At 39.1% G+C, this 26777-nt stretch overlaps 1 protein-coding gene across 1 annotated transcript; it reads right to left on the bottom strand.

Annotated features, from left to right (window-relative positions):
- On the bottom strand, nt 1-26737 carry pnpla7a (patatin-like phospholipase domain containing 7a). Its single transcript, XM_026928927.3, has 36 exons — nt 26482-26737; nt 25735-25772; nt 24314-24385; nt 24064-24151; nt 23233-23312; nt 22125-22213; nt 21845-21985; nt 20784-20943; nt 20244-20324; nt 20008-20136; nt 18591-18671; nt 17569-17707; nt 17379-17462; nt 16738-16823; nt 16492-16644; nt 16044-16121; nt 15645-15850; nt 14582-14713; nt 14080-14203; nt 12631-12744; nt 12474-12540; nt 12135-12284; nt 11801-11864; nt 11366-11534; nt 9436-9618; nt 9093-9211; nt 7618-7774; nt 6028-6144; nt 5863-5932; nt 5644-5760; nt 5184-5332; nt 4936-5088; nt 3777-3893; nt 3170-3254; nt 2808-2923; nt 1-2109 (listed from the first exon to the last, which is right to left on the bottom strand). Exons 2-36 carry the CDS (start codon nt 25768-25770, stop codon nt 1975-1977), a joined length of 4041 nt encoding a protein of 1346 aa, XP_026784728.1. The 5' UTR covers nt 25771-25772; nt 26482-26737; the 3' UTR covers nt 1-1974.
- Nucleotides 26738-26777: the final 40 nt, after the last annotated feature.

The raw sequence follows: 26777 nt of genomic DNA on the forward strand, positions 1-26777 counted from the left end.
TGGTAGTATTAATCTTTTATTAATAGTAATCCACTTCTGGTTTAAGCCACACCCAATTTGTGTCATAAATGCAGACAGAGATACAGACATTTGGAGCACTAAACACACAAACACAGATAGCGTCATGGCGTTACACCAGTATGAATAGAGAACTCATCCTTTATCTGGCAATATCAGTCAATCATTTCATTAGGTAAGTGCCCTACCTTAATCACAGTCAAGTAATTCAGAAACAGGACAGCCTGCGTAAACAGCTTTGATCAAAATAGGTAGCAATGTGCATAACAGACAGTGATCGAAGCCCTTAGTGTTTCCATTAGGCAGTGTGCCCAGTGACTTTCTGCAGAACTCAGACATTCATCTCCATAATTAGGGCTGGGCTCACACGACTCCTGCCGTATGCTATTTGGACATGTCGGGCAAACATGAATCCTCCATGATCCTGCTATAAATCATGCATTTTTAAGAGTTCACATCTAACAAGATCCAAATAAAATGATCATTAATATAATGGCATTACAAATGTCTCCTAGTGACATTATTACAGAGGAGAAGAGCACCGATTTCCGAAAAGAAAAAACAAACAAAAAAAAAAAACAGGGAATATATTGCAATGTGCATCACTTTTCATTAAGAAACCAAAAGATGAGCTAATTGCACTTTATTAGTAATTAGTGTCTCACATAGTTTGACAAATAACTGAATTATCACTTTCCTAGCGATCTCAAAATCGTACTCCATATTCAATCCACCTTTCTTCCATATTTTCAATTTTTTAAGTGTGAATCAAGACTGCACATGAATGAGCATTTGTAAGTAAATGTCAAAGACTCTTCATGTTTTTACACTTTGTGACTAAAACCACTTGCACACTTAATTTGACAATTTAAAAATGTCCATGACCATGAGTGCAAAATTAAGGTGGCTAAGTGTCTTTTCCATGCACGTCTTCAGTCATTATAGTTACGAGAGTGGTATTTAAAAAAAAAAAAAAAAAAGGCCCCTATACTAGGTGCACTTGTACGATTAGACTGTTAGTATGTTTAGACTCATTGGTAGGATCGAGTGCTAAAGGAATCAGACGCGAATGCTCTCTTGTGGTTACTTGTATCAAGAAGAACAAGAGCAAAGGCACTGAGGAACACATAAAATATCTCTAAGAAAACAATTACATAAATGTAGAAAACAAAATTGCATTGATAGGCTTGTTTTTGGAGTGTCTATATGTATGCAGGGTCAATCGTCAGCAAACTTCACATTATATGTGGATTATGTCTGACTTTGGACAAGCTACAGCCCTGACTGGAGAGCTGCTGTACTTAAACTCTCAAATAAATGTCAGTTCATGCTGACAGCTCTGAGATGTCTAATCTGATACTGTCTTTGGATGTATCTGCGTTTCACTGCTGCATGTTTATACTGTAGTGGTTGAAAATAAAAATATAATCTAAATACCTCAGTACCCCAAGGCTGGGCTGTAAAACAGCATTATTTCGCACGTAAGATGCTCATAAACAAACGGTTCTGCTTTTATATACCGTTACAAAGTGCTGAGTGAGCGATCTTAGTGAAATGTTGAGCATGTTATGCAGTCGTTTCATTTGTGCTTTGAGGATGCTGCCTTTAAATGATTCACAGTGATAGGGTAAGAGTGTTGCTTTCACAAATCTCCTGCTAGACATTACTTACTGCACAGACACGGCATGAAGTACAGGTTGTTATAATCCTAATAAAATATAAAACCTGCCCATGCCCATCTGACTGCCAATACATTTTTAACCAAATATCCCAATTATTAATAAATTCTACTGTAGATAAGAAGCAGCAACCAAAAGGGATATTTTCTCAGGCTGGACATGTTGAACAGAAAAGCAAGTCATGTCTAGAGGAGTGCTGCCTGTTTTGGAATGTTAGTGTTTGTCCTATGCCAGCCCAGCATTAGAAATTCAGAGGTCACAGGTCATGGCTGACTGGTCACTCTTCTCGCACCTTTCTGTCTCTTAGAGTTGGAGAGTTATGAGGGCTTGTTTTCTGCTGTGGCTGAGAAGAACCTACTCCACTTAAGTCTTCTGAATTAAGATGATTGTGAACTCTTTCCAGCTCTTCATCCTGAAAAAGAGTGTGTTACTCAATGTCACTAGTATACTCCAAAGTTATCAAATAAAATCATAGTAGACTGAATAAAGGCAGGTATAAGGATAGACGGTTGTCAAGGTCATATTTATTATTTTTACATTTTATTTAAAATATGTAAATTAAATGAATTTCCTTCTAGAAAATTAATGTGTTGGTGTGCCTCACTGGAGTCAGACTTAAATCTTTAAAAGCATTTTTCTCTCTTTTTGCTTTTGAGAGTAACTAGCATTTTAAAAAATGCTAGAACTTTACTTGTGGTTGAGAAAAATTCACCATCTGAAGAGTTTTCCCAGGCCGCCACACATCTACCTTGATTTGAAATGTCTTTTGTGAATTTTCTATATCTAATAAAACATTGATACAGAAGTAAAAATAAGGCAAAATAAAGTCTAACATGAATTCAATTTAATTAATCTCTTTCTACATTAAGTGAAAATATTCATTTAGCCAAAAAGTTTAGGAAGTGTGTTTCAGACTAGAACATGGACTCAAACATATGCATGGAATTTTTGAATTCCTTCAAAAGGGAAATATGTTCAGACAGCCTTAATGTAGTCTATTTTAAGAACTATTCGTTGTTGTAATACCACCAGCCCTTAGAGGCAACAGTGCACTTATTCCAATGCAAAAAGTGATTGTGTGTAAAATAAGGTCTGGTTATGGACACTCACAGTATCAGCAGTCAGCTCCTCCTCTGTGTGCTCACTGCAGTAGGTGGTGGGCTCCATGTCAGACAAAGCACTTCCCACCAGCTCCTCCTCATAATCAGTGTGATAGTCTGACTCCTCTGAGAGACAGACAGAGAGACAAAAAGAGAGAGAGAAACAAGAACAGAGGCAAGCTATTTAGCCTATGTTCTTTTATATAATCAAATTTTATAATATCACATTCTTCATTCAGTGGAGATCAATTTGCTGGACAGTTTACTAACTCAGGGGGAGATGTGCCAAAATCCCTAAAACAGTCTGTGAAAAAGCACTGCAAATGCTTGAAGGTCTCTTTAATATTCTCCCATTTGCTCTCCCCCACTTACCATCCATAAGTGCTTGTTTGACAGGCTCGATGCGGGAGACGATCTCTGCCAGGTCAGTGAAGGAGGCATTAGGACAAGTCACAATCTAAAAGATAGACCAAATGGATGTTATGATCCAACTTCTGAACCAACTCTATTGCCTCTGACCTCTAAAATATTTTTAACTATTTTTTTTTTTTTTCACATTTTACAGACAAGATATAGCTGAGTAGTTGAGGGGTTAATGGCTAATTCATGGGCTCGATAGTGACCGATTTGCAATACTGGGATTTGAACTCGACCTTACGATCTGATAGGTCATCTGTAAATGACATTTTGTTTTTTTGTTTTTTTTTTAAGAAAATAAGACTTTGTTCTTGTATAGTGGTGCCTGCTGTCATATAACACAGCATATTTTGCCTTCACGGTCAAGCTGTGGCACGAGAGATGAGAGGTCTCGTGCCCGAACTCAGTAGCCAAGGTTATCTCCAAGACAACATTTTACCACCCAGTGAGCAGCTGTGAGAAATCTTATAAAATGAATAAAGTTTTAATTCCATGCTAAAATGGAAAATCAAAAATACTTTTGGTGTTGGTCTTGAGAGTGTGGATATGGCGAGTTACTCACACTGTTGCTGTGGGTGTTGTGGAACTCCTCTTGGCGCCTGTCCTTCAGCATCTTCTCCACCACTCCGCTCCTGCACCACACGTCAAACAAGGTCTTCCCGTGCTGGTAGCCCACCTCCTGTCAACACAATGGGAACACGTGCAGTAGATCAGACAGGACAGGCCTTCCTTCATGTAAATGCTGCTGCGTTGGCTAACATTATACCTAGGGTTGCAATGATACAGACACTGGTATTGGGTATCGGCCTAATACTGTGCTCATTTACTCACACTCGTAAAAACTACTTCGACAGCAATATCTGACACCACATGGTACGATGTGATGTGTGCACTGACGCTCCAATAAAAAAAATGACATAAAATGATAACGATGTGGACATATTTCTAGACAATAACAACAGACTATAAACTGTTCTGTAAAAAAATACCAAGAGGAGCTACTACAGCATCTTTCTACAATACAAGTAACCTGATAAAACATCTTAAACATAAAACGCAGCATGAGGAGGTCACTGCTAGCAACACACGGCAACAACCAATGCTGCAGCAAACGCTAGCAAATGCTAAGTGACAGTCACATTGTTCTTGAAAACAAGGGATTCTGACGCAATGAAAACAAAAACATACTTTAGTTGCAGTTGTACAGAACTGAAATAAAACCCGCTCTTTTCCACTACAACCCTACTTGATCCAAAGTAACCTCTTCATTTAAATAACCTCACCTCACCATTTGAAGAACAAGCCTAGTAGCCTATGTGCTATAACACACACACACACACACACACACACACACACACACACACACACACTCTCATGGCCACTATTTAAACCAAGGAAACATAATCAGAGCTAAAAAAAAATATTCAGTTATGTCCCTGATTGATTAATGATTAAGTAGGTTAGTTATTTCAGTAGTGCTATTGCTATTCTTCTTCTTCTGCTTCTTCTTATTATTATTAACAAGCACCAAAAAAACCATATATTCGTACTGAAAAACATGGTAACAATGCATCCCTAATTATAACTACAACTTCAGGGGGAAGAAAATGTAGCCAAAGGGAGAATGAAGGGCTAAAACTGAGGGAAAAAAGGGATAAAAGTACGTGATTGAGTAGAAAGGAAAACTAGAACATAAGGGAATCACACAGACAGGCACTCACAGCAATTTCATCGAACTTGCCGAACTCCAGAGTGCGATATCTGTTGATGGGAGGTCTGATATATTCACAATAATCACTGCTCTTGACAGATTCCAGCTGCCTCACACAGCACACGTATGCTAGCCGAGTCTGGATCTCAGCCATGTTCAACACCTAAACATGCACAAAAGCAAAACCCCGTGAAATGAGTGGCCGGAGAGGTCACTTCAATTTTATTTTACACATTGCTGAAATGCAATTCCCCCTACTTTGACTTTCTCTGCTAGAGGGTTGAGCCGTTTCCATAGCAGCCACCAGCCAGATAGGGCATCTCCATAGTTGGTTAGATTGGTTTCGTCTTGGCTGCCCACGTCAATGGCTATCACAACTTTAGCTCCCATGGACCGCGCCACATCCGCTAAAACACAGGGGAAAAAAAAAAAAATCAATAAAGCACACAACACCAAGGGCAGACTGCAGCAGAGGACATCTTTCAGTTGAGTTCAAATTAAATAAAGACTAAACTATGAAACATAGTGTCAGTGACATTTAACACGATCAGGAAATAAATCAATAATATCCTAACACAATTCCCAGCAAAGCCTCCATTTTTAAGTTTGGACATTTTATGTCACATTTCCAACACAAAAATGATGCAATATACCACATCGAACCATTAGACAGATGAACAAAAGCAGATTCAAACATATGGGACTGGGAGAGACAAACCTGGCAGGTTGTTGATATAACCTCCATCCATTAAAAGGTGGCCATCTTTGGGGTCACACAGAGGAGGAAGGTAACCAGACAATGACATGCTCGCACGAACGTATCTCCACAGAGAGCCTGAAAAAAAGGGTGGGGGGTGGGAAAAGATCATGTTAGGTCACTCAGTGAAAACAGCGTGGGTGGCAAGGGAGAAGACAAACTAGCAGGATTTGAACCAACCGTCAGTGTGCACTCTCATGGTAGAAGCAGTGATGTCAGTGGTGATGTTGAAATAAGGGATCCACAGATCCTGCAGAGAGTCAACCAGGATAAAGAGGTAAATTGGTGAGGTTAATACGAAGCATATTTCTATAACCATCTGTGAGCAGTAAACATGCCTCCTACCTCGATTTGCTTATTTTTGAAGACAGCATTGATGCTGGAATTAAAGGCTGCGCCAGAGAACATAGAGGTGATGGGGTAGGTGAGATCCAAAATCTTTTTGAAAACTGATGTCATCTCCTTTAAATACAAGTGAAAAGAAGAGAAGTGCATAAAACACACGCATCCTCAAAGTGGGGTCTCTGAAGCTTAGCAAAGCGGCGTTACAGCGGTACAGTTTTGTAAACAGTGGTGAAAATCAAAGCCTATCCATAAATAAATAAATATTATTATAAGTTATGAGCGAGAGTCAAATGAAAACCTTAATTTCTTTTTAATTTTGCATTGTGTAATCCAAATAGGTATCACAAACGTGCATCATTTTTCTACATAGTCCCCATTTCGTTGTGATGCAAGTGTTCCACCACTTGAGTGTCCAGGTTTCTCTAGTTGCACTTTCAAGAGTTTCATTTGACTCACCCTCATTTTACATTTATTACATTATTTGACTGATTACTTGAATTGAATGGATTTCTTCCAAAACTTAATAACTCAAAACAAGTAGCCCTATAAATAATAATGTCAATTTGAATCAATAATAATAATCTAATTTTAATAAACATGTATATTTAACTAGTATTTAAATAATCAACCTAACGCTTAAATTGCTGGATTATGCACATTAAATAAATCTGTACTGACAGGGGGGTATTAATCTTTTATTTATTTATGTATTTAATTTTTTTTGTACAGTCAAAGGGGTCTCTGACTGCAAGTTGCAAAAGTAAAAAACACTTGCCACTATGTTTGTAAAACTAAAATAAAAAAAAAAGGAAGCTAGTTTAAACATAGCCTTAAGTTAAACATACTCTTAACCCCAAAAGGGTACATTATCTTCTGTGAACAAAATTACTGTTCTATTTCACCCAATCTCCTCAATACCTTCTTGTGAACACACCTAGACCGTACATATCACGCCTAGACCTTCCAATGCCATTGTAATAAAACCATCTTTCCCTTTATTCTCCTCGTCTCATACATCACACCACATGTGCAGCATACGGAGCTATCAGCTTGTGACTACAGCTGGCACTACAGGTATCCTGTCCTCCAAACCGGGAAGCTCCGATCTCTCCAATCTTATTTTCTCTTCTACCCATGACTGCATTTTTCTTACATTTGTACTTTTAGTTAATTCATCAAAATCAATGTCAATATCATCAATAAGTAGTGTATAGCAAGAGTATTAAGTAAAGTATGAGAATAAAAATAGCAATTAATGTTGATAATCGTAACTGTGCACACTGGAACCTTGTACAACATAGCTACTGAGATTTAATGCCAACAAAAATTTCTTTATTAGCTCATTCGTCCTTTAATTAAGGCGTATTTGCTTATTAGAGGCCCCATAAAGCGCTGACCTGAACGTGGAATCTTGAAAAGACAAGCCACACAAGCAGGTAATTCAAAGTCTTTACATCCTGACTTATGGTCAGTCCTTTTGTTTTGTTTCGTTTCGGCCAACAAAAATCAGGAACTGTAGTTTTTAATTGCCTGCACTATCTGTGCAGTGTAGGATGCAAGTGTTTATGCATTATGTAAGCTCATACTGACCACAGCCCACTCCCTGGCTCGGATCCTCATCCTGCTGTAGCTGCGCTCCTCGGCGTACAGAGCTCCCATCATGGAACCAATGGAGGTGCCTCCCACCAGGTCTACAGGGATCCCAGCCTCGTGAAGCGCTCGCAAGACACCCACCTGAGAGCAGCCCCTAACAGAATAAGAAGAGTCTTAACATGCATTACTTGATATCAATCTTTGCATCCAGAGATGTTAAACATGCTTGCCTAATTTAAACTGGGCTAATCACTTTCTAATTATCAGGGTCTTGTAGGTTCACAGTGCATCGCCCTGTCTATTAAAATGCACCTACTACAAGCTCACGGCTGAAAACACTGGGGCATGAGCAGAATAACATTTACACTGAACAAAGCCAACTAACAGGTGATCTCGAGAGGGAGAACAGGAAGAGAAGAGCAAACCAACCTTTAAGCACCTCCTGCATAATGCAAAGAAAGACAGGATAGACAAAGAAACTGTCAGAGCAGTGAATTACAGGAGAAGAGCGAGAAGAAGAAAGGAAGAGAGCCCTTGAAAAAAGAGCATAAAGGTCAAAATGAAAGAGGTGAAGGGAGGCTTTGTGGCAATGCTCTTAAAAGATATTTTTAAACAGAAAGGTGCATCAGAGAGGTAAATCAAAAGCATCTGGGAGTTGTGTTCTGCTTAAATACATTAATGAGCAAGTTGAATACAAGTGGACACTTTACTCAGATTAAAGAGGGAGATAATTACAGGGTTGTTAAAGTGTCATTGTTTCATTTTAGTTGTATGATTAGACAAGTCAATGGTGCAAAATACAAAATGCACTTCCATCTATTACAGTCTTTTTTTGTGTGTGTCTGACTGCGACTCCCCAGAAATTTCTCAACCCCTTCCCACTGGACCCCTAAATCAAACTACAGCAACCTCTGTTTCTCTGTGCAGGAGACACAACTGCACTTAAAAACCCTATGGCTGTGTAATCCTCTACTGTTGCATGTTACACGTTTCATTAATAACTCTGCTGCCACTCCTAGCGTATTCGGAACTTTATTTATATGTAATGGCTATCAAACATACAGAAAAACATGCCACTGCTGAACAGAATTACATTAAATTACACTGTTCTACTGTTGGCTCAGCTGCACTGCGCACCACATCGCGGCCACTGTCTCTTTTGGCTTAAAACAACATAATAAATACTGACAAATAAGAGATTTTATAGAAAGGTCATTCTCAAAAATATCTTTCTGGTTTTTATTATACTGTATATACACAAAGGAGTGCAAAGACATTTTTGTGCATTTTTGTGAAACTGATATTTTTATAGGTTATTATTCCACGAAATTTTAAAAATAAAAAAACAACCCCTGTTGCCTCAAGGACCATATTTTAGATAAGGGCAAAACTGTGTAAATTTAATTTGTCACTGGACCGTTCCTTAAATCTTCTCAACTTAAAAGTAGAATTCTACTCTGAAAGGTGAGTACCTGGCTCCTCCACCGCCCAGTACCAAAGCGATGGCGTTGCCAGTCAGGACTCGTGCCAGACGAGAGAAATCAGAGTGGCGGTCTGCAGGCTTTTGGAACACACGCTGGTACATCTCTCTCTGAGGGGAAACATACAAGAACATTAACGGTCAATCTGAGTGCAATTTAAACATAAAACAGAATGTTTAAGAGGGCTTTGTCTGCTCCTTTGAGTGATGCTTCAATACTATTTATATTAACAAAGATTTAGTAAATCCACTAAACTGTCTAAACAGCCCAAAAGTGTCAGTCTTAACATTAATTTCTTTGCAACAAGCAATTGACAAGTGGGCTTATGTGTTACCAGTTTGGGAAGGCTCCTCTTAGAGAAGACCCTACGGGGGCAGGAGAGATGCTGGTGTCTGGAGATCCAGCTGCGCATGTTGAGCCACTCAGCAGTTCCCGTGGGTGGAGGCCCGTCCTCCCGGTGCAGCAAAACCAACTGTTTCTGAGCTCTCACTGCACTTCCTTCTAGCATCCGCTCCAGCTAGAAACACAAAGCATAAGAATGACAGGAATTCCACAGTTTAGAGAGACTGTCTTTGGAGTCTAGGGCTCAGTTCCTGTGATTTAAAAAAAATGGATTTATGAAATCCCACAAAAAAGAGGGAGGATGTATACGTGCTCTAAGGAGCCTACCAACTTAGCTTGAAGACAACAAAATCCAGTCTCTTACGGCAAGTGGTTTAATGCCTATGTCTAAATATTGATCTAATATTCAGGCCTGTGTTGTTTTCCTTTCCAAATCACTTTCTCCATGGACCACTACTTCCATAATTACACGCTCAGTTCACTATATCCAAGGTTCAGCAAAACTGCTGTGAGGGTTTTGTGAACCTTTTGGAATTATCTGAGTTATCAGCACCGCTGTAGTGTGCAAGAGGTGTGAGGTGTGCATTGGGACTTAAAACATCTCGGATGCTTTCGCCCTGTTGGTGAGAGATTTAAAGTTCAAATCCCCAGTGAAGACAGCCATCCATGGCCGGGAGTCAAGGCAGCAAAACTGACTATGCTTTTTGGGTGGGAGGGATGGCATACTGTCTCTCCCCTGTCAATCACAGTGGAACTAGCCAATCATGGGCATCTGTGAGCTCATTTATGTGTAACAGGGTAGATAGCACTTCCCTCTGAGTGTGTTACATTGCCCTGTGATGGCTGTGATGTGGCCGGCTGGCGTCATATGTCACGAAGGAAGCACGTGTTAACCTTCATCCTGTTTTTAGATATCAAGATAAAAAAAAAAAACTTGATATTTAACAAAAAAATTATAATTGTTGATGGGGCGATGTTTGTAAGGAGACATTTAATTAACTTTAACAGAAGGAGTCTTCAGTATCAGTGCTTTGTAAAAGTAAGTTTTCCACAACAGGAAAGTCTTCAAGACAGTTCTATGCACTTTCCAGTTTCTCAGTAACGTGCCAAGCTGCATTTTCTGTTGTCTCAGTAACTTGTCGAGAGAGGAAAAAGGAAAGGCTGGTCAGAAACAAATGTTTATAGCTGCTATAACGTAAGTGATACCACTTGTTTCAAGGACCTTCCACAACATTAAGTAACTATACAATGATAAAAACCATGACATCATTCATTAATCAATTACAAATTGCAGTTGTTCTGCTATAATAAATAAAATACTTAAAACGACCGGGTGGCAAGAAGCAGCGCACCCCAAAACATGCCCCATATTTACTGTGTCTAAAGCTTTATTTAAACAGTATAGCAGGTTTCCATTCTTGTCACACATGCTGATATGATAATTTGTAGAAAACTACAACCATGATTACTGCCGTTTATGCAAATAGAAAGATTAAAGCTGGCTGCACATTTCATTATAACGGCAAATTTAATCTTCCTGCAGCATGCACTCTTGTTTATTTTTTAATCCTAACAGGTCCCCAGTGAAAACAATAAGACAGAACTGATATAATCTACAGCACCTATACTGTCATTTTTTTTTAAAACCTTTCCAAAGCATTCACTTCAAGTGTTTACTAAATCTGGGTGTGCAATTGTTAGTAAAAACAGCAGTGGTCTAAGAAATTTCCTAAACAAGAGGCAAAATCTGCATTTGAGTACAATGAGCACACAAGTAAAAAAAAAATTATAAACAAAACAAAACAAACAAACAAACAAACAAAAAAAACTGTAAGCATTTTGGGTTGGAATTTTCTGAGTTGCAGGGTGAACAGCATGGACATTACAAATGCTGTCTGGTAATTTTATCTGTAAAGATGTACCTCCCCCACTGCAGGGTCCTGCTCCCCAAGTCCAACGATGATGATGCAGTCAGCCTGGCGGATGCAGCGCTGGGTCCAGGGTGTGAGAGAGCTATCAGTTTGGTACAGGACAATACGATGTATGTCCTCTTGCTGGCCCAGCCAACTCGACAACCTGTACTCGTGCACACTGCGGGGAAAAATACATCAAAGTTTTTATTCACATTGTCAGTGCAAGCAAACAAACAAAAAAAAAAACAGGAAATCCAAAACAAATACAGTCCCACCCTTCAGAGATAATACTAAAGCCACATGCCCAAGCTGATGGACAATATGATTAACAAGCAATTAGAGACAGTTCCTTGTTCTGAAATGGTTGGATATCTGTGGCCCAAATCATTCTTTTTGCTACTTAGCACACAGTTGTGTACACATGGCTGTATCATGATGCCAAACCTGTCCAGTGCTGCAGAACCCAATCGCTGTTTGATGATGTCACTCGTCAGGAGAAGAGTAGGACCTAGCAGTTAAAAAAATTAAGTATGTTAAAAAACAAGCAAATTTCAAAGCTGCATTATTCATATTTAGACCACAGACTCTCGAGTGAATATTTAAGCAACAGAACTTTGTAAGACATAATGCAAACAAAGCACTCACGAAAATCCTTCTCATAGGAAAGCCTCATTACATATAAATGAAATGCTGAAACACTAAAAGCTGAGGCAATCATAATGAGCACAGTAATTCTGCCCAGCTCCAGCTGAATGTAAATGACGAGGCATGCTCTTACCGATGGCAATGAGAGAGTGCTGCAGCTCCAGGGTGAACGCGGTCAGAGGAACTTCCTCAGACACAGGCAACACGGCCACAGTGGACAGGTTGGAGGCAGGATTGCCTGCATCCCACTTACTGCTCGGAGTGTGAAGAGACAGACTACGGGCTGGAAAACCACAGGAGCGATCATTATAATACAGCATACTGTGCCGCACAAACAAGTATTTCATTAGTAGTTTGCATCCTAGCAGTGCTCCCGAGTGTACATTTACTCACTAATTAATCCTTGATCAATAGGCTTCAAATCTCTTAAAGCAAGTGATATATCATATAATATATAATACAGTACACATACCTGTTAAAGGCCCATTAACCTGCTGAAGGATCTTCTGTCCCAGCAGATGAATGAGTCGTGTGACCACCTATGAACACCATAAATGAATTAAAGAATGAGATGGGATGTGTAAATGAGATGAAGCGCCAAAAGATGGGATGTGTAGTGGATCAGGCACCTGAGGGAATTTCCTCTTGATGGAGCTGAGTGCTCCCTCTGGCAGTTTCGCCAGCTCCGAGTCTCTTACAGCATGCACTGTAGTGGCTCTGTTCTGATGGGTCAGAGCCTCCACCTGCGTGTGCACACATGCACAAATACACACAAATACACACACAAAATCAATAATATATTGCATGCATGTGTAATTTGGCCCTATTTGCTATTTTTTTTTTCAGTTTCAGTAACTACCAGCTTCTGACAATTACAATAAATTCATATAAAGTCCATCAGAAAGTGATCTTTTGAAGTACATATAAACCTCTATACCAAATGTAATGTTATACATGTCTGTTAAAGGTTACAATATTTTTAAGACCAAACCATAATTTATACAATTGTAAATTTAAAACCAATAATGGTTTTATATGCTAATAAAAGATTAAAAATAATAACAATAAAAGAATCAAACAACTTTGTACTTTATTTCTAGTTCAAGAAGGAATTCTTTGTGTAATACTGACCTTTGACAGAAACCTATACTGACTAATATGCAAAAATGTGCATCTCTATTTAAATGGCAGATTTGATCATTTATTTTTTGTGTTAAATACCATAAAATATTTGTCACTAATAGAAACATGATTATAAAATATACCCAAGAACATGGCAGTAAGTACTAATTAAACCTCCCAGTTATTTAATTCATTACGCTTAGGTTAAGGTTTTGCTGACTTACACTAAGCTATCAGTATTAACCATTTTTTTAATCCTTCTAAAAATATATATTCAGTTTATTTAAAGCATACTGGCAGACATATGAATTAAAAAGTGTGGTGCCTTTGCAAATGACATCCAGATTCTCCAAAACATGTAAACAGCATCATTAAAACTTCTGTGTTTAAAAAAAAATACCATGCCCATGACGTAGAATACAACTAAATTTGGACCTACACATCAGGAGCCTTGTGACTCTTGACAAAGCATTTACGCCAACCTTTGCAGCACGTAACCATGGCATCAGCATGGACAGGTATTCTTAGCAGCATGTGCATCACCACGGAGACACACAAGGCTCTAACCAATCAGAAGGAAGAGGGTATGTATAGCAAGCCAGGGAGAAAATCACCCGGAAAAGAAAGCATTACCTAATACTCTGTCCTTTGGACAAGGAGCAAACACCTTAAAAATAGAGCCAGGGAGATAAACAATCCATTTTAAGAAATAACCTGCTATACTTCGAAACGCTAAACAAACTATATGACCAGAGTAAAATGCCATCAGCGCCAGAATATTTGTGGAGAGAGAGAGAGAGAGAGAGAGAGAGACATGTCTGAAGCACTGTTCATATTGCTGTGTACTACTGACAGTGTTGTACTTTTCCAGTGAATAGCACTGGTTCCTTTCCTTCCTTATAATCCAGCTTTAAAATGACATGCACGTGATTGCACGAGAGATGTTTGATGCTCACCACTCCGATTAGATCTCCTCTGCCGTACTCTCCAGTCAGCTCCTTCTTCCCATCCTCCTTCAAAATGACCGAACGCAAGCGTCCGCTCAGCACTATATAGGTACTATCAGACTTATCACCTTGCCTGAGAAAAGACAGAAGAAACCTTTATCGATACCGTTTTCATTTACTCGTAAAAAATATACCAGCGTCCGATATCACGTCATACTATGGACATAATTTTAGTGTACGTTGCCACGCTAATGAATAGACAACACCAAATCACAGCAATCTGGACATATTTCACGCCTAATGATAGCAATCAAAGCAGACTGCAAACTGTGCTCTGTGAAAATATTAAGAGGCGGAATAGCAGCGTCTTTCTTCAAGCAACCTGATAAAATATCTTCACAAAATATCATAACACTCAGCATGAGGAGTTTATTTCTAGCGGCACATAGTAGCTGAAGCAAATGCTAGCCAGGTGAGAAAATTAATGTAAGACAGAATATTAAAGTTGTACCTGTAGACTGCTCGGCCAGCTTCCACAGCCATCCAGTCGAGCGCAAAGTCAATCTGTCTGACAAATGGGGACATCCTGCGCACTACAGTGTGAGCTACATTTAGCACAACTGTAGGTTCTGCACGCATGATTCTGGTACACAAACAAATTAGATGAATTAACATAGGTATGAATAAGCGAAAGTTTAACATACACACACATATATATATATATATATATATATATATATTTATACACACACTGATTTTATCTTAGCATACACAACATTTAAGGGGCATTGTCATACACTTTATTTTGAATCTGGCACGATTTTAAACACTAGAAAGATCGTCTTTCACATCTGGTGTCCTTTCCCCTTCAGTGAACTGGCTTATCTGCCAGGTGAATTTTATTCGCGTTTGAGCTGACCGCTGCTTTTAGCATAAAAGCATAGTTTTTCTGGTGTCACCTATATCACCGTATAAAGGGTGAAATATCGTAAATGCTACAACTAAACCAAAGATATTGGCACCTCCGATGACCTTTGACCATGTGTGAAACCTGGAGGAAACATATCTGGTCCACCTAAAAACAGTGGTCGCTGGTTTACTTCACCCAAAACTGCAATACGTGTGAAACTGAGTCACACCCAAGGCAGGGTATCAGATAACATGGGTGGAGCTTGGCACGTAACTTCTTATTGCCACTTTCACAATGTAAGAGAAAAGGATGTGGTGGGGTGGAGAAGAATCAGAATGCCTTTTCTTTGTGCTTGTTCCAGTTAGCAGCTCCGACTGGAAGTCACCCAAATTATTGCCCGATGTTTAGTACAGGTAAAGAAACACTGCTTTACAGAAATTATACAGTAATAAAATAAAAATGAATATAAACAATCTCATGTTGTATATTTGACTGCACATAGAAGAAGTGGAAGAAGACGAAGGAGGAGAAGAAGTGACATTCGATTTCATAATTCATAAGCATTGTGCAATAACTTCATGACTAAATACGATAATGGTGCCCACCCCAAACGAACTGTTGCAGTTCAGAAAATACCCAAAATGAGTTTATACTCGTTACGTACTCGTAAAAATGGGTTTTGGAAATGGAGAGGAAGGTGCAGTCACGGTGAGCACGCACACTGAAGATGAGCGGTTCCCCTGTGAGCACAGCCAACTGACCCACCAGCTCTCCAGGGTGAGTCACAAACAGACATGATTCCTCCTCACGGTCGATCATCCGCTGGTACACATGTAGTAAACCTGAAATCACAAACTGCACACTCACTTCCTGCAGGCCACACACACACACACACACACACAAACACACACAAATGAACAACACAAAACTATAAATTTATAGCTCTGACATACTGGAGAGAGACCTCGGGTACATTACTGCTTTAGAAAAATCAATGGAAGTGAACATTGGTTCCACAGTCTCGGTGCACAAACTGTGTAATCAGGTTGCAGAATGATTATACCTGGTCTCCTTGACGTGCCACCACAGAGCCAGCCTTCACCTGGTGCAGAGTCACTCTGCCCTCCAAAAGACCAGGGTCCTAAACACACATTAAGGTGAATCATATTTTACGATATCGAAGGACTCATGGATATATTAGGGTCAACTCTGAAAAGTTTTCAGAAATGTGTAATAACGTTTGTGACCTTTGATGTTAGAGCTGTAACGTGGAATATTAGTCAACATGACAATCTTGCATTATAGAGCTTCATTTTTTATAATGCTGATTTTTTTCTGTAAACACATTTATGAAACAACAAAGAAGAGTGAAATATACAAATGAATAAAAAAATGTACAAATAATAATAAGAAAAAAAGATTCAAGATCCTGCATGTTTTTGGCAGAGAAACAGGATTGGGGTGATCTGAACTGTGCACGTAACACTCTCTGTAGATCCCCACCCACTCACCTGCAGTTGGATAATCCCCAACAAGTCTTTTTTGGCTGCTTGGAAGATGGCACCCACTTTACTGGGGGGGACATCAGAGCTCCCCCCGCTGTCTGTGTAGTGATAGACTGCAGATGGAGCTTGATGCATGGTCACAGTCTTCTTCAGAATAGACTGGAAAGAAGAACATAAAGCAGATAAATGCAGTGAACTTCATGTATTTACCAGTTTGACTGATTGAGGGGAAAAATCAGGCAGCAGTACTACCTTGTAGTGAACAGGGCTGGGCAGTGGATCATCCATGGTCACTCTGGCTCGCTCGTATGCCATGCTCAGGTCATTACCAGCTACTCCTGCTCAGGCGAACATTCAGGACCAGGTTCCCCGAGACAGATTACGCTTAGTCATAGTCTAGACTGCAACAGTGGTTCAGTCCAGGACCAGGCTTAATCTGAACATGGGATCCTGGCCCACAAATACTAAGTGGCGCTAGATTTCCATCTTAGAATATTAGCTATAATGTTAGAAGTGTAATGAAGTAGAGAACATCCACAATGTTGAATCTTAATCTGAATAATTAATGAGATTAGATAGAGTAGTCATGCTGTGTGTGCTGTATTACACTGAGGATCGTGGCACACCAAGCACATAGCAAAACACAAAGAATATAGGCAACTATACACCTTCAATGATGAAACAATTCAATAAATAAATATCACTATGAAATAAGTATACTATATACATTTGTATGTCTTTCTGGGAGACTCCACACTATCAGGAGTTGAGCTGATCTGTGAGCCGAATTTGCAGACATTTGCTTGGAATTCCAATGCTTTACTAAAAATACATTTCAATGGTAGCAGACAGCCAACAGAGTGTGTCATGGCCCTGATAGTCAGAGGCAATACCTGTGCTGTCCACTGGTGCTGAGACAGAGCGAGGTTTCCTGCTAACTGTAAACAAATTCTCTGAAGAAGCAGTTTTCCCTCCGTCTGGACAAAAAAAAAAAAACAACTTTTCAGAACACGCCAGCAAATTAATTCAATCCCAATTCATGTTAGTCAGTTTGTGTGTGTGTGTGTGTGTGTGTGTGTGTACCTGAGTCTGTAGAATCCGAAGGTCCTTGGCTGTAATCTTCGTCTAACTGTGTTTGAAAATGGGGTCTGCGAGGAACACGGCTGGGGCTTCCCTCAGCAATGACACTGTTGACTGCAGTCAGAGGCACAGCCTGTCTCTCCTATCAACACAAAGCACACAGCAGACAGTGAATCACATTTTATTTCCCAGCATTCAGATTTCATTTTAATGAAAAGCAAATGGGGTTTATATAAAACTTTATCATTATGTGCCACAAGACATGCTTATCCTTATCTCAAAGTACGACCACATGAACCAACCATTGTGGAATATGAGGGAATTAATTTCGGTTTATACTGCATCAGCAGAGGGCATGGCGATAGCCTGCAGTAAACGACCCAGCCACAATATGCTGACAGAGCGAAAAAGGCGTTTACAACAAATGAACAGGGAAAAAAAAAATCAGGCCAGGAGTCAAAAAGGACAAACAGCTCCATCTGATCAAAGGGTTCCCTGCTGCCATGGGCTTTTAATGGTTTCCTGGAATGAAGAGGTGGCTGACAAACTATGATCTGAGTCACAGCTAAGGTGGTGACAGGAATGGCTTGACTGATGGCCCAGAAGGCAGTAAAACCAGTGTCCTTTAAATGAAGACTAAGGCCCCATGATCACTTTCATTCATTCTCACTGCACTTTATAGCTGACCTACAGTCAGGAGTGACTATGATGCTGGAATTAATTCAGCATGAAATAACTTTGAACGGGTGTGTGTCTACGTGCATGAGTGTGATCTGGAGGGTGTGTATGTGTGACTGCAACTGTGGGCATGTGTGATTCCCAGTATGACTGTACAGCATGTGTGTGTGTAGGTTTTAAGCCCATTATGAAGAACAAAACATTTCCATAATGACAGGAATATATTATAATTCATAATGACAGGAATTTACTACACTTTAGTGGAAGAGCTAAAAAGGTGTGTGTGTGTGTGTGTGTGTGTGTGTGTGTGTGTGTGTGCGTGCGCGCATGCGTGCGTGTTCTCTTACTGGATTGAAGAGTTCAGTGGTTAGTCCCAGGTAGTTATGCAAGGCAAGGAAGGTCACTCTCTGCAGCCGAACCATGATTATCTAAAACAGTCACATATACAAACCCCAGTTACTAGGACAATCACAGATATGCTGCTGTTAGTTCAAGTCTCATTTCAGTGCCCATTTCCCCTTACCCAAAAAGAATCAATCAGGCAAGACATGTCTGGTGTCTTAAATCTGCTTCTTTAGTCTTATACTAATGCCACCAGGATAAAGTTGCAAATGCATCAAAGAAGCTTGTAGCTCAGTATCATGCAAACTTCATGCCTAAATCACATGTATGAGTCAAAAGAAGTCATTGGGCCTCATTTATCAAACTGGATACAAACAAATTCACTCATAAATCTTGGCAGGAGCATTTCCAAAAGAACTGTGGTATCCATGAAACTCCAGTTAGTTTGGTCAAATCTGTGTATCATACGAGAGCCCCTGAGTTTGTGTAAATTTATGTGTAAAGTGACTCAATAATGTGAACCTCGATTGATAGGCATCAAAATGTTTGATTGTAGTAAGTTAGAGAAAGTTTTTTTATATGGAATACACTGTCAAGTTTAAATAGCTTGTTATTCAATTACACACAAAATGAACGCCCATTGTGTAAAAATCAGTCATTTCAAAGAAAGTAATCCAGAACAAATCCATATATGAATAAGACTAGTCATGCAATTAGGACAAAAAAAAATGGGACAAAAGAAATGGTACCCTATAAAAACAAGAAGAGTTATCGTGTTTCTACGACAGCTGATGCGATGTAATCGCTGAGCTGCATCACTGGCTGATTTAACACATGCCATGTTTAGGAGGTGCTCTTTCCCTGTTTAGTCGTATTTTGTTGTTTTCAGCTCTCAGTGAGTTTTGCTGTTTGCTCATTGTCTCATTTCACTGTGAACTGTGAAGCATCGGAGAAAGGGACATTCAGTGACACTGTTTTACATGTAGGCATTGGTTTTCATGGTAAAAACCTGTTGTGTTTGGGACACGTGTGATGTGGATTAGACCGAGGATCACTACACTGACGTCATGAAATGCAAACAGGACTCGGGACTTTTACAATATACAATTGTTAAAGAGTAATGTTTTTTAATCCCACTATCTGGTGTCACTTAGAAAAGAGGATGGGTTCCCTTTTGAGTCTGGTTCCTCTCAAAGGTTCTTCCTCATGTTGCCTCAGAGGGTTTTTCCCTTATGCCTCTGTGAACTCTGGCTTGGTCATCAGGGATCTAAATATAAATCTACATCCAGATTACTGTAAAGCTGCTTTGTGACAACGTCTATTGTTAAAAGCGTGATACAAATAAAATGTAATTGAACTGAATTCTACATTAGGGCTCCAGATGGAACAGAGTGTTAGTTTCAATAAGATCTGGGCCTGTACCTGTATAACTCTCACTAGTGTTTCCGGATATTTCTCAAACACAGACTCGAAGGCAGAGGCAGGCAGGCGCAGAATGGTGGAGCGCACTGCTGCTCGAGCAGACACAGTCTTATATGGAGCAGGATAACCCTACAGAACAAATGAAAAAAAGTAAGAAGGGCGTTAACTTTTGTGTGCTGGCATTAGATGAAAGACAAAGAACTACATGAGAGAAAAACAAAGGGAGAGAGACTCACCGTGATGATGTCTAGAATGCTGAGCAGGCTGTGAACACTGTCTCCGGGCAGCACGTCCTTCACCACTGGCTCTGTGCCATCCTGAGATTCAGATTCACACAATTATGCAAACATAAATAAGACAAACGAATAACTGTCTACTGATATTGGAGTGTGTATGAGTCAAAGACGAAAAGACATACCATAGAGAGTTTCTTAATTTTATTGAGATGTATTCAGAGTCAGCAACAAAGCCCAAAAGTTACATAAACATTTACGTCGGGAAAGTTACTCGTATTTAGACTTGGATTATACAGCTGTTGATTTTTTTTTTTATCTGAACACCATATTTAGATTATGCAAATCACCTGCATATAGTCCATGCCTCAGTGGCTGCCACAATCTTCATGAGTAGAAGTTTCTGTTTTCAAAAGCATCTCGCATTCCAACACAAGCACATCTTATCTCTGACCCTAACATGTTTTGAAGCAAAATAACTACTCTCTCATGCTGCCAGAATTAAAGTCAAAATGTGACATGCTCCCTGGTGTTGGCACTCACAGTTTCACGGATACACAGCTCCAGTCTCCCGTCCTGGACCACATAAATGCTGTCATCATCGTCTCCTGGTTTGAACAGTCCCTCGCCCTCCTGCAGCTCAATAAACACCATGTGTCGACAGAGCTCCAGGAACAGCGGTTTCTCAAAGTGACCCAGCACTCTGGTGCATGCATGCACACACAAACACACACACAAACACACACACAAAAAACACTTCACGGTTAAAACACTTGCTCAGCAACTTTAGATGAGTAGCAGTCACATGAATGTACAAGAATGTAGAGTTCTTTGAAGAAAGCAGATTACAAAAATAGCAAACAGCACTGTAGTCATTTTGGAACTTCATCAGATGTGCAAGTGAAGTGTTTTTCCACTGCACAATCAAAAACAAGAAACACAAACCAACAGAACTTGTTTTACTTCTAGATTATTTTCTGCTAACTTAAGAACGACTTATACGGTTGTAGTGATGATGGTGTAAGTGATTGCTTCATCAAGTTTAACAAGGAAGTGTTTGGTTCAACATTGTTCTTTTATTCTGGCCATTTTGCCGAGAACAAAATTAAAAATCAACTGATGGGTGACAAAAATATGACTAAATAAAAAGGAGATAGGCTAAAAAGCTTCATGTAGTACATGCTCATGCATAGTTTTTAATAAATAAAACTTAAAACTTGAGAAATAAAAGAGAACAATGATGCTTTAACAAGCATAGCACCAACAAATCAGATTTTTTTTTTTTTTTTTTAAATAGTGTGTCTTTATCACTCATTGTCTGTCTGTGTACAGTGTTGGACATTGAGAATAGCTCTCCTAGCTCATACCCCAGAATGATTACTTCATGTTGGTCCCAATTGTGAGCAGATACCAAAAAAATGAGAACATTCATTACTGGACTGAGAGCCAACAGGAAAAAAGTGTTCTGGTGCAGTGAAAAAGGCTCCAACAAACTTTTCACCCCATTTCTATGTTAATTAGGGAAGTACATCCAGTTGCCCCAAAGCATGCATGCTACAAAACAGTGCAAAATATAATCTGTCTAACCAGTCAGAATTACCAACCTGACATTCTTAAGCATGTAAAGCACCTCAGAGGGCAAGTTGGAGTTCTGCACATCAAACTCTGTAAGATCTGCCTCCAGCAGAGAGGGAGGAGGCTCCTTGGGCTGCAGGGTTGGGGGCTCCTTCTTTATCCGCAATATCCTGCAATTCAACAACCACAAGCTGTGTCTTGGTTCATAGTTTTGCAGTTTCTACTTGACATCCGACTGTTATCAAATTTAAAGGGGCTGTGCTACCAAATACTATACACTGAGATATATTTGAGTCTTTAAAGGAATACCTTCGAGCTATACTCAAGACTTTAGGTCTTTTTCGAGGGCGATGTTTAGAGACTGAAGTAGACGAGGGTGTGGAGGACAGGGTCTGGACCTGAAAGGAAGCAAGGGAAAATAAATTAATAGAATACAGAGTGAAACACAGTGGACAGGTGAAAAGTGTGGAATTGTACAGTCTTCCTTAAAATGATACAATAAACAGTGCCATCTAGTGGTCTGAGGAAAGTTTCAGCTCCGCTACAAGATGAATGTAGTAGGGAAATGCGCTTTTAATGTTTCAAAGATCATTGTAAAGGCTTAGGGTTTGCGATACAGAATGAGAATCGATCTGTTCAACGCCCGAAATCTGGAGCTATCAGAATCTGTTCAATGACTGAAATCTGGAGTGATCAGGATATGTTCAATGACTAAAATCTAGATCAGAATCTGTTCAATGACTGAAATCTAGAGTGATCAGAATCTGTTCAATGACTGAAATCTGGAGTGATCAGGATATGTTCAATGACTAAAATCTAGATCAGAATCTGTTCAATGACTGAAATCTAGAGTGATCAGAATCTGTTCAATGACTGAAATCTGGATCAGAATCTGTTCAATGACTGAAATCTGGAGTGCTCAGGATCTGTTTAATGACTGAGATCTGGAGTAATCAGAATCTGTTCAATGACTGAAATCTGGAGTGTTCAGGATCTGTTTAATGACTGAAATCTGGAGTGATCAAAATCTGTTCAATTACTGAGATCTGGAGTGCTCAGGATCTGTTTAATGACTGAGATCTGGAGTGATCAGGATCTGTTCAATGACTGAAATCTGGTTCAGAATCTGTTCAATGACTGAAATATGGATCAGAATCTGTTCAATGACTGAAATCTAGAGTGTTCAGGATCTGTTCAATGACTGAAATCTGGATCAGAATCTGTTCAATGACTGAAATCTGGAGTGCTCAGGATCTGTTTAATGACTGAGATCTGGTTCAGAATCTGTTCAGTGACTGAAATATGGATCAGAATCTGTTCAATGACTGAAATCTGGAGTGATCAGGATCTGTGCACAGACTTGAAAACTTGACTGAGAACCAGGCACATACATCACACTACAGAACTAGGGACTAACCTTTCTCATGATCTTTCTCCCATAGAAAAGAACCTTGTCTCTTTTCCTGAAGCGGTACCGAGGCGTACCTGTCTGCTGACCTGCAAAATACACAGCACAGCACATTTACATGAAACAAAAAACCTACGAACTATAAACTTTTATTCCTATTTATGCAACAGTGCTGTTGAATTCTTGATTCTGATTAATTGCTGATTAACTGTTTATAACAGCATCTCCGACAGTAATTCAGGTTTATATTAATGCAATGTTGTTATAAGTTATCATATCCATAACAACTCAGTGTAAAAGCACTTTGTCAGTAAGCAGTCAATACGTTCTTGGTAACATGACATGCTGCATTTTTTTTCTTGTTAACGTTAGGATAGAGGAAAAAAAGAAAGGCTGGGGACGAAACAACCATTCATGGCTGTTATAATGCAAGTGATAACAGCAAATAAATTGTCTTGCAGATGCTTCACTACATTACATTTGACTATAAAGGGACAAAAGGTATGATGTGTTGTTCTTTAATTAATAAAAAAAATATATAATCATTGGCAAATTGTTGTGGTATAAGACGAATAAAGCTCTTTGTTCACTTAACTTTGGGATGGCAATGCATCACACCACCACAGTGTTGAATGTTTTCCTATAGCAGCACACCCTGTAGCGTTTTATTCCTTATTGGGCCATCATAATAACACTAATAACGCTGAGCACTATGACACATACTGGCTAATAGAGGGCACACACAGTATGATATGATCCGCATTTGGGTCATAATTGCATATTAAGAAATGGTAAAAGTCAGAAAATGGTGTAGGGATCAAGGTTAGGAAGTTAGCTTACTCGCTAACTTGTATCTGCGGTAGAGGAAGAGCACAGAGATGCCTATAAGGCACACAGCCACCACGGCCCCTATCAACATGCCTGTCAACTGCAACATAGAGAAACAATTCACATGAGACATAATCTAGTTAACCTTGCACATACTTATCTAACAGCAAAGGATCTAACATTCATTTCTCAAATTCTTCATCAGCTTCCAGAATGGAACAGATAATCGTAGGTTTCAAAAGGGACTTTCTGTGTGACGTACCATTGTGGTCTGCATCCTCTCCTCCATAAACTGCTGCACACGGGCTCGAAAGTCAATTCCAGCTGCCATAACCTGAAGCAAAACACAACACGCACACACGCTTTAGATGAACAAAACATAGGTGGCCTCCTTCTATTTACACTCTCACAGACAGGAAGAGACTTGAAACCTCAGTATGGTAAGCTGGAAGAGTAACTTTACATGTTCTACAAAACAGATTCACACATAGGTCACTGGTTTCATAGTTTAGAAATATTCTGGCACATTAGAAAGTCTTCAGCGCAATGGAAAACTAATACTGTGGCTAATTTCAGATAATTAGCATTAAATATTAATTAATAATATAAATATTAATAATTAGCAAAATACCTTGTTTGGGAACAACTTCAAATTTTAAAGTGAAATATTGTATATTTTACACCTTAGAGACAACATTCATAAAAATAAAACATAGTGAAACATATAAATGATCACAATGTGGTCAGTGTAGGCTTAAAATGTACTTCATTGCTTAGCTTATTATCATTTATTAGTTATTGGATGAGATTAATAAGAAACAGTCAGATAGAACCTTATAAAACTAGAATTTCAATCAGAATTTCAATAATGCAGATGTGAAGTAACCTCAATGCATATCTTGTTGAGTTGTATGTAGAAATTTCAGTACTTTAGAGTTTTGCTAGCTGGAAAGTCAAAACATAGATGTCCCATATTTCAAAATGGCTCTTCGTCCAGACAGAATCTTACAATGGTAAGGTCATGGAATGTGTACAATCTGATTCTAGTCTTTCACATTTCAAAGTGCTGGAGGCGACTTTGAAGCCAAACAAAATTGTCTTTGAGGAAAGTAATCTTCCTCAAACCAGCTACTGCTTGCCTCAGGCAGTTTCCTTCCTGGTTTCCTGGGGGGTGGTGGTAGGGGGGATCTCTCAGCACTGGCTCTCGAGAGAGGCAGCTTCTTACATTTGTTAGAACAGACAACATGAACACTACCACAGATACACACTGAGCTGGCAGTGGAATAGGTACACCTAGCTTATATCTACATTCTTCAGCCACTTTATGAGGTACATCTGTCCTATAGTGCCTTGCATAAGTATTCAAATCTCGTCACGGATTCTGGATTGAGGTCTAAGCCATTCTAACACATTCAGGTTCTTGTTTTGAATCACTCCAGTGTACCTTTGGCATGATGCTTAGGATTGTTGCCCTACTCGAAGGTGAACCTCCACCACAGTCTCAAGTCCCTTGCAGAATTTCTTCTAAGAAACATCCTCAATTCTGACTAGTTTCCAAAGCAAGTTAACGTATCCTCTCTAAATGATGCTACCACCCCATGCTTCGCTGTTAGGATGTTCTCAGGCATATTGATTTAGAAGAACTTTGATTAGAAGAGTCATGAAAAGGGAAAAGTCACTTACTGGAAATGTACAGGATCCTTCGCCATTTTCAGCCATTTCTATGAACAGGGAAAAGGTTCACAATTTGCAGTTTTCAAATAATAATAATAATAATAATAATAATAATAATAATACATCTTCCAATATCTACAATTTTAATATTCAGGTTTTAATATATCTAATTTTGAAGACAATTAAAAAAAATCATTTCTGAACAAACAAAATTTACAGAGTTTACAGAGTTGCATGATGCAAGAAGGTAAAAAAAATTATCTTCCCAAAAACACCTATTTACAAACAAACAAACAAACAAAATAGTTTTTAAAATCCATGGCAATCAGTAAAGTCTGGCACAAAATCTTTTTTTTTTTTTTTTTTTAATTTTCTGTTATTTATTTTTAAAAAAAAAAAAAAAAGAAAGAAAGTTAGTAAAGACTGAGAATGTGAAATAGTCCAAAGAGCTACAGAAGTTTATGATCATTTACAATAATGATCTCAAGTGATCAACTGATCTTATATTTTCCTAAAACAGAAAAAAGCCTTAACGTTACAGGATTTTACAGATATCCGACAACCTACATGTGCTAATTAATGCCCACTGAGCATACACCAAATAATCTCATTAGTTAGGAGTTTTACAGCTGTCTTGACAATAATTCCCAAACAAACTAAACTAGAACATTAGCAGAACAGTAGCTCCCTGGCTACATTAGCTCGCTGTAAACATTACTTAATATACTGCGATAAAACGGACGAAATTGTACTTACCAATGCAAAGAGGTTCCAGTGTCAACTTCTACATTCAAAATAACTGCTAACTTGTTACAAAGTTTCATAAATCCTTCACTTCATTGTAAACTTCTACAGCCACTCACTTGTCCTCTCCCCACAGCTGTTTACTTCAGCTCTCAGAAACATTCCAGTATGCTCTATCGCTATTGGCTGGTTCAGTCTGAACGAGCCAATCAGAGGCGATGTTTACTACTGGTTTCCTGATGGTTATTTTTTTACCCACCGCAGTTTTTGAACCCTGCCACCAGCCCAGCAGCCTACTACCACAGTAG

The sequence above is a fragment of the Pangasianodon hypophthalmus genome, chromosome 15, assembly GCF_027358585.1.
Source record: "Pangasianodon hypophthalmus isolate fPanHyp1 chromosome 15, fPanHyp1.pri, whole genome shotgun sequence".
In the NCBI taxonomy this organism is placed as follows: Eukaryota; Metazoa; Chordata; class Actinopteri; order Siluriformes; family Pangasiidae; genus Pangasianodon; species Pangasianodon hypophthalmus.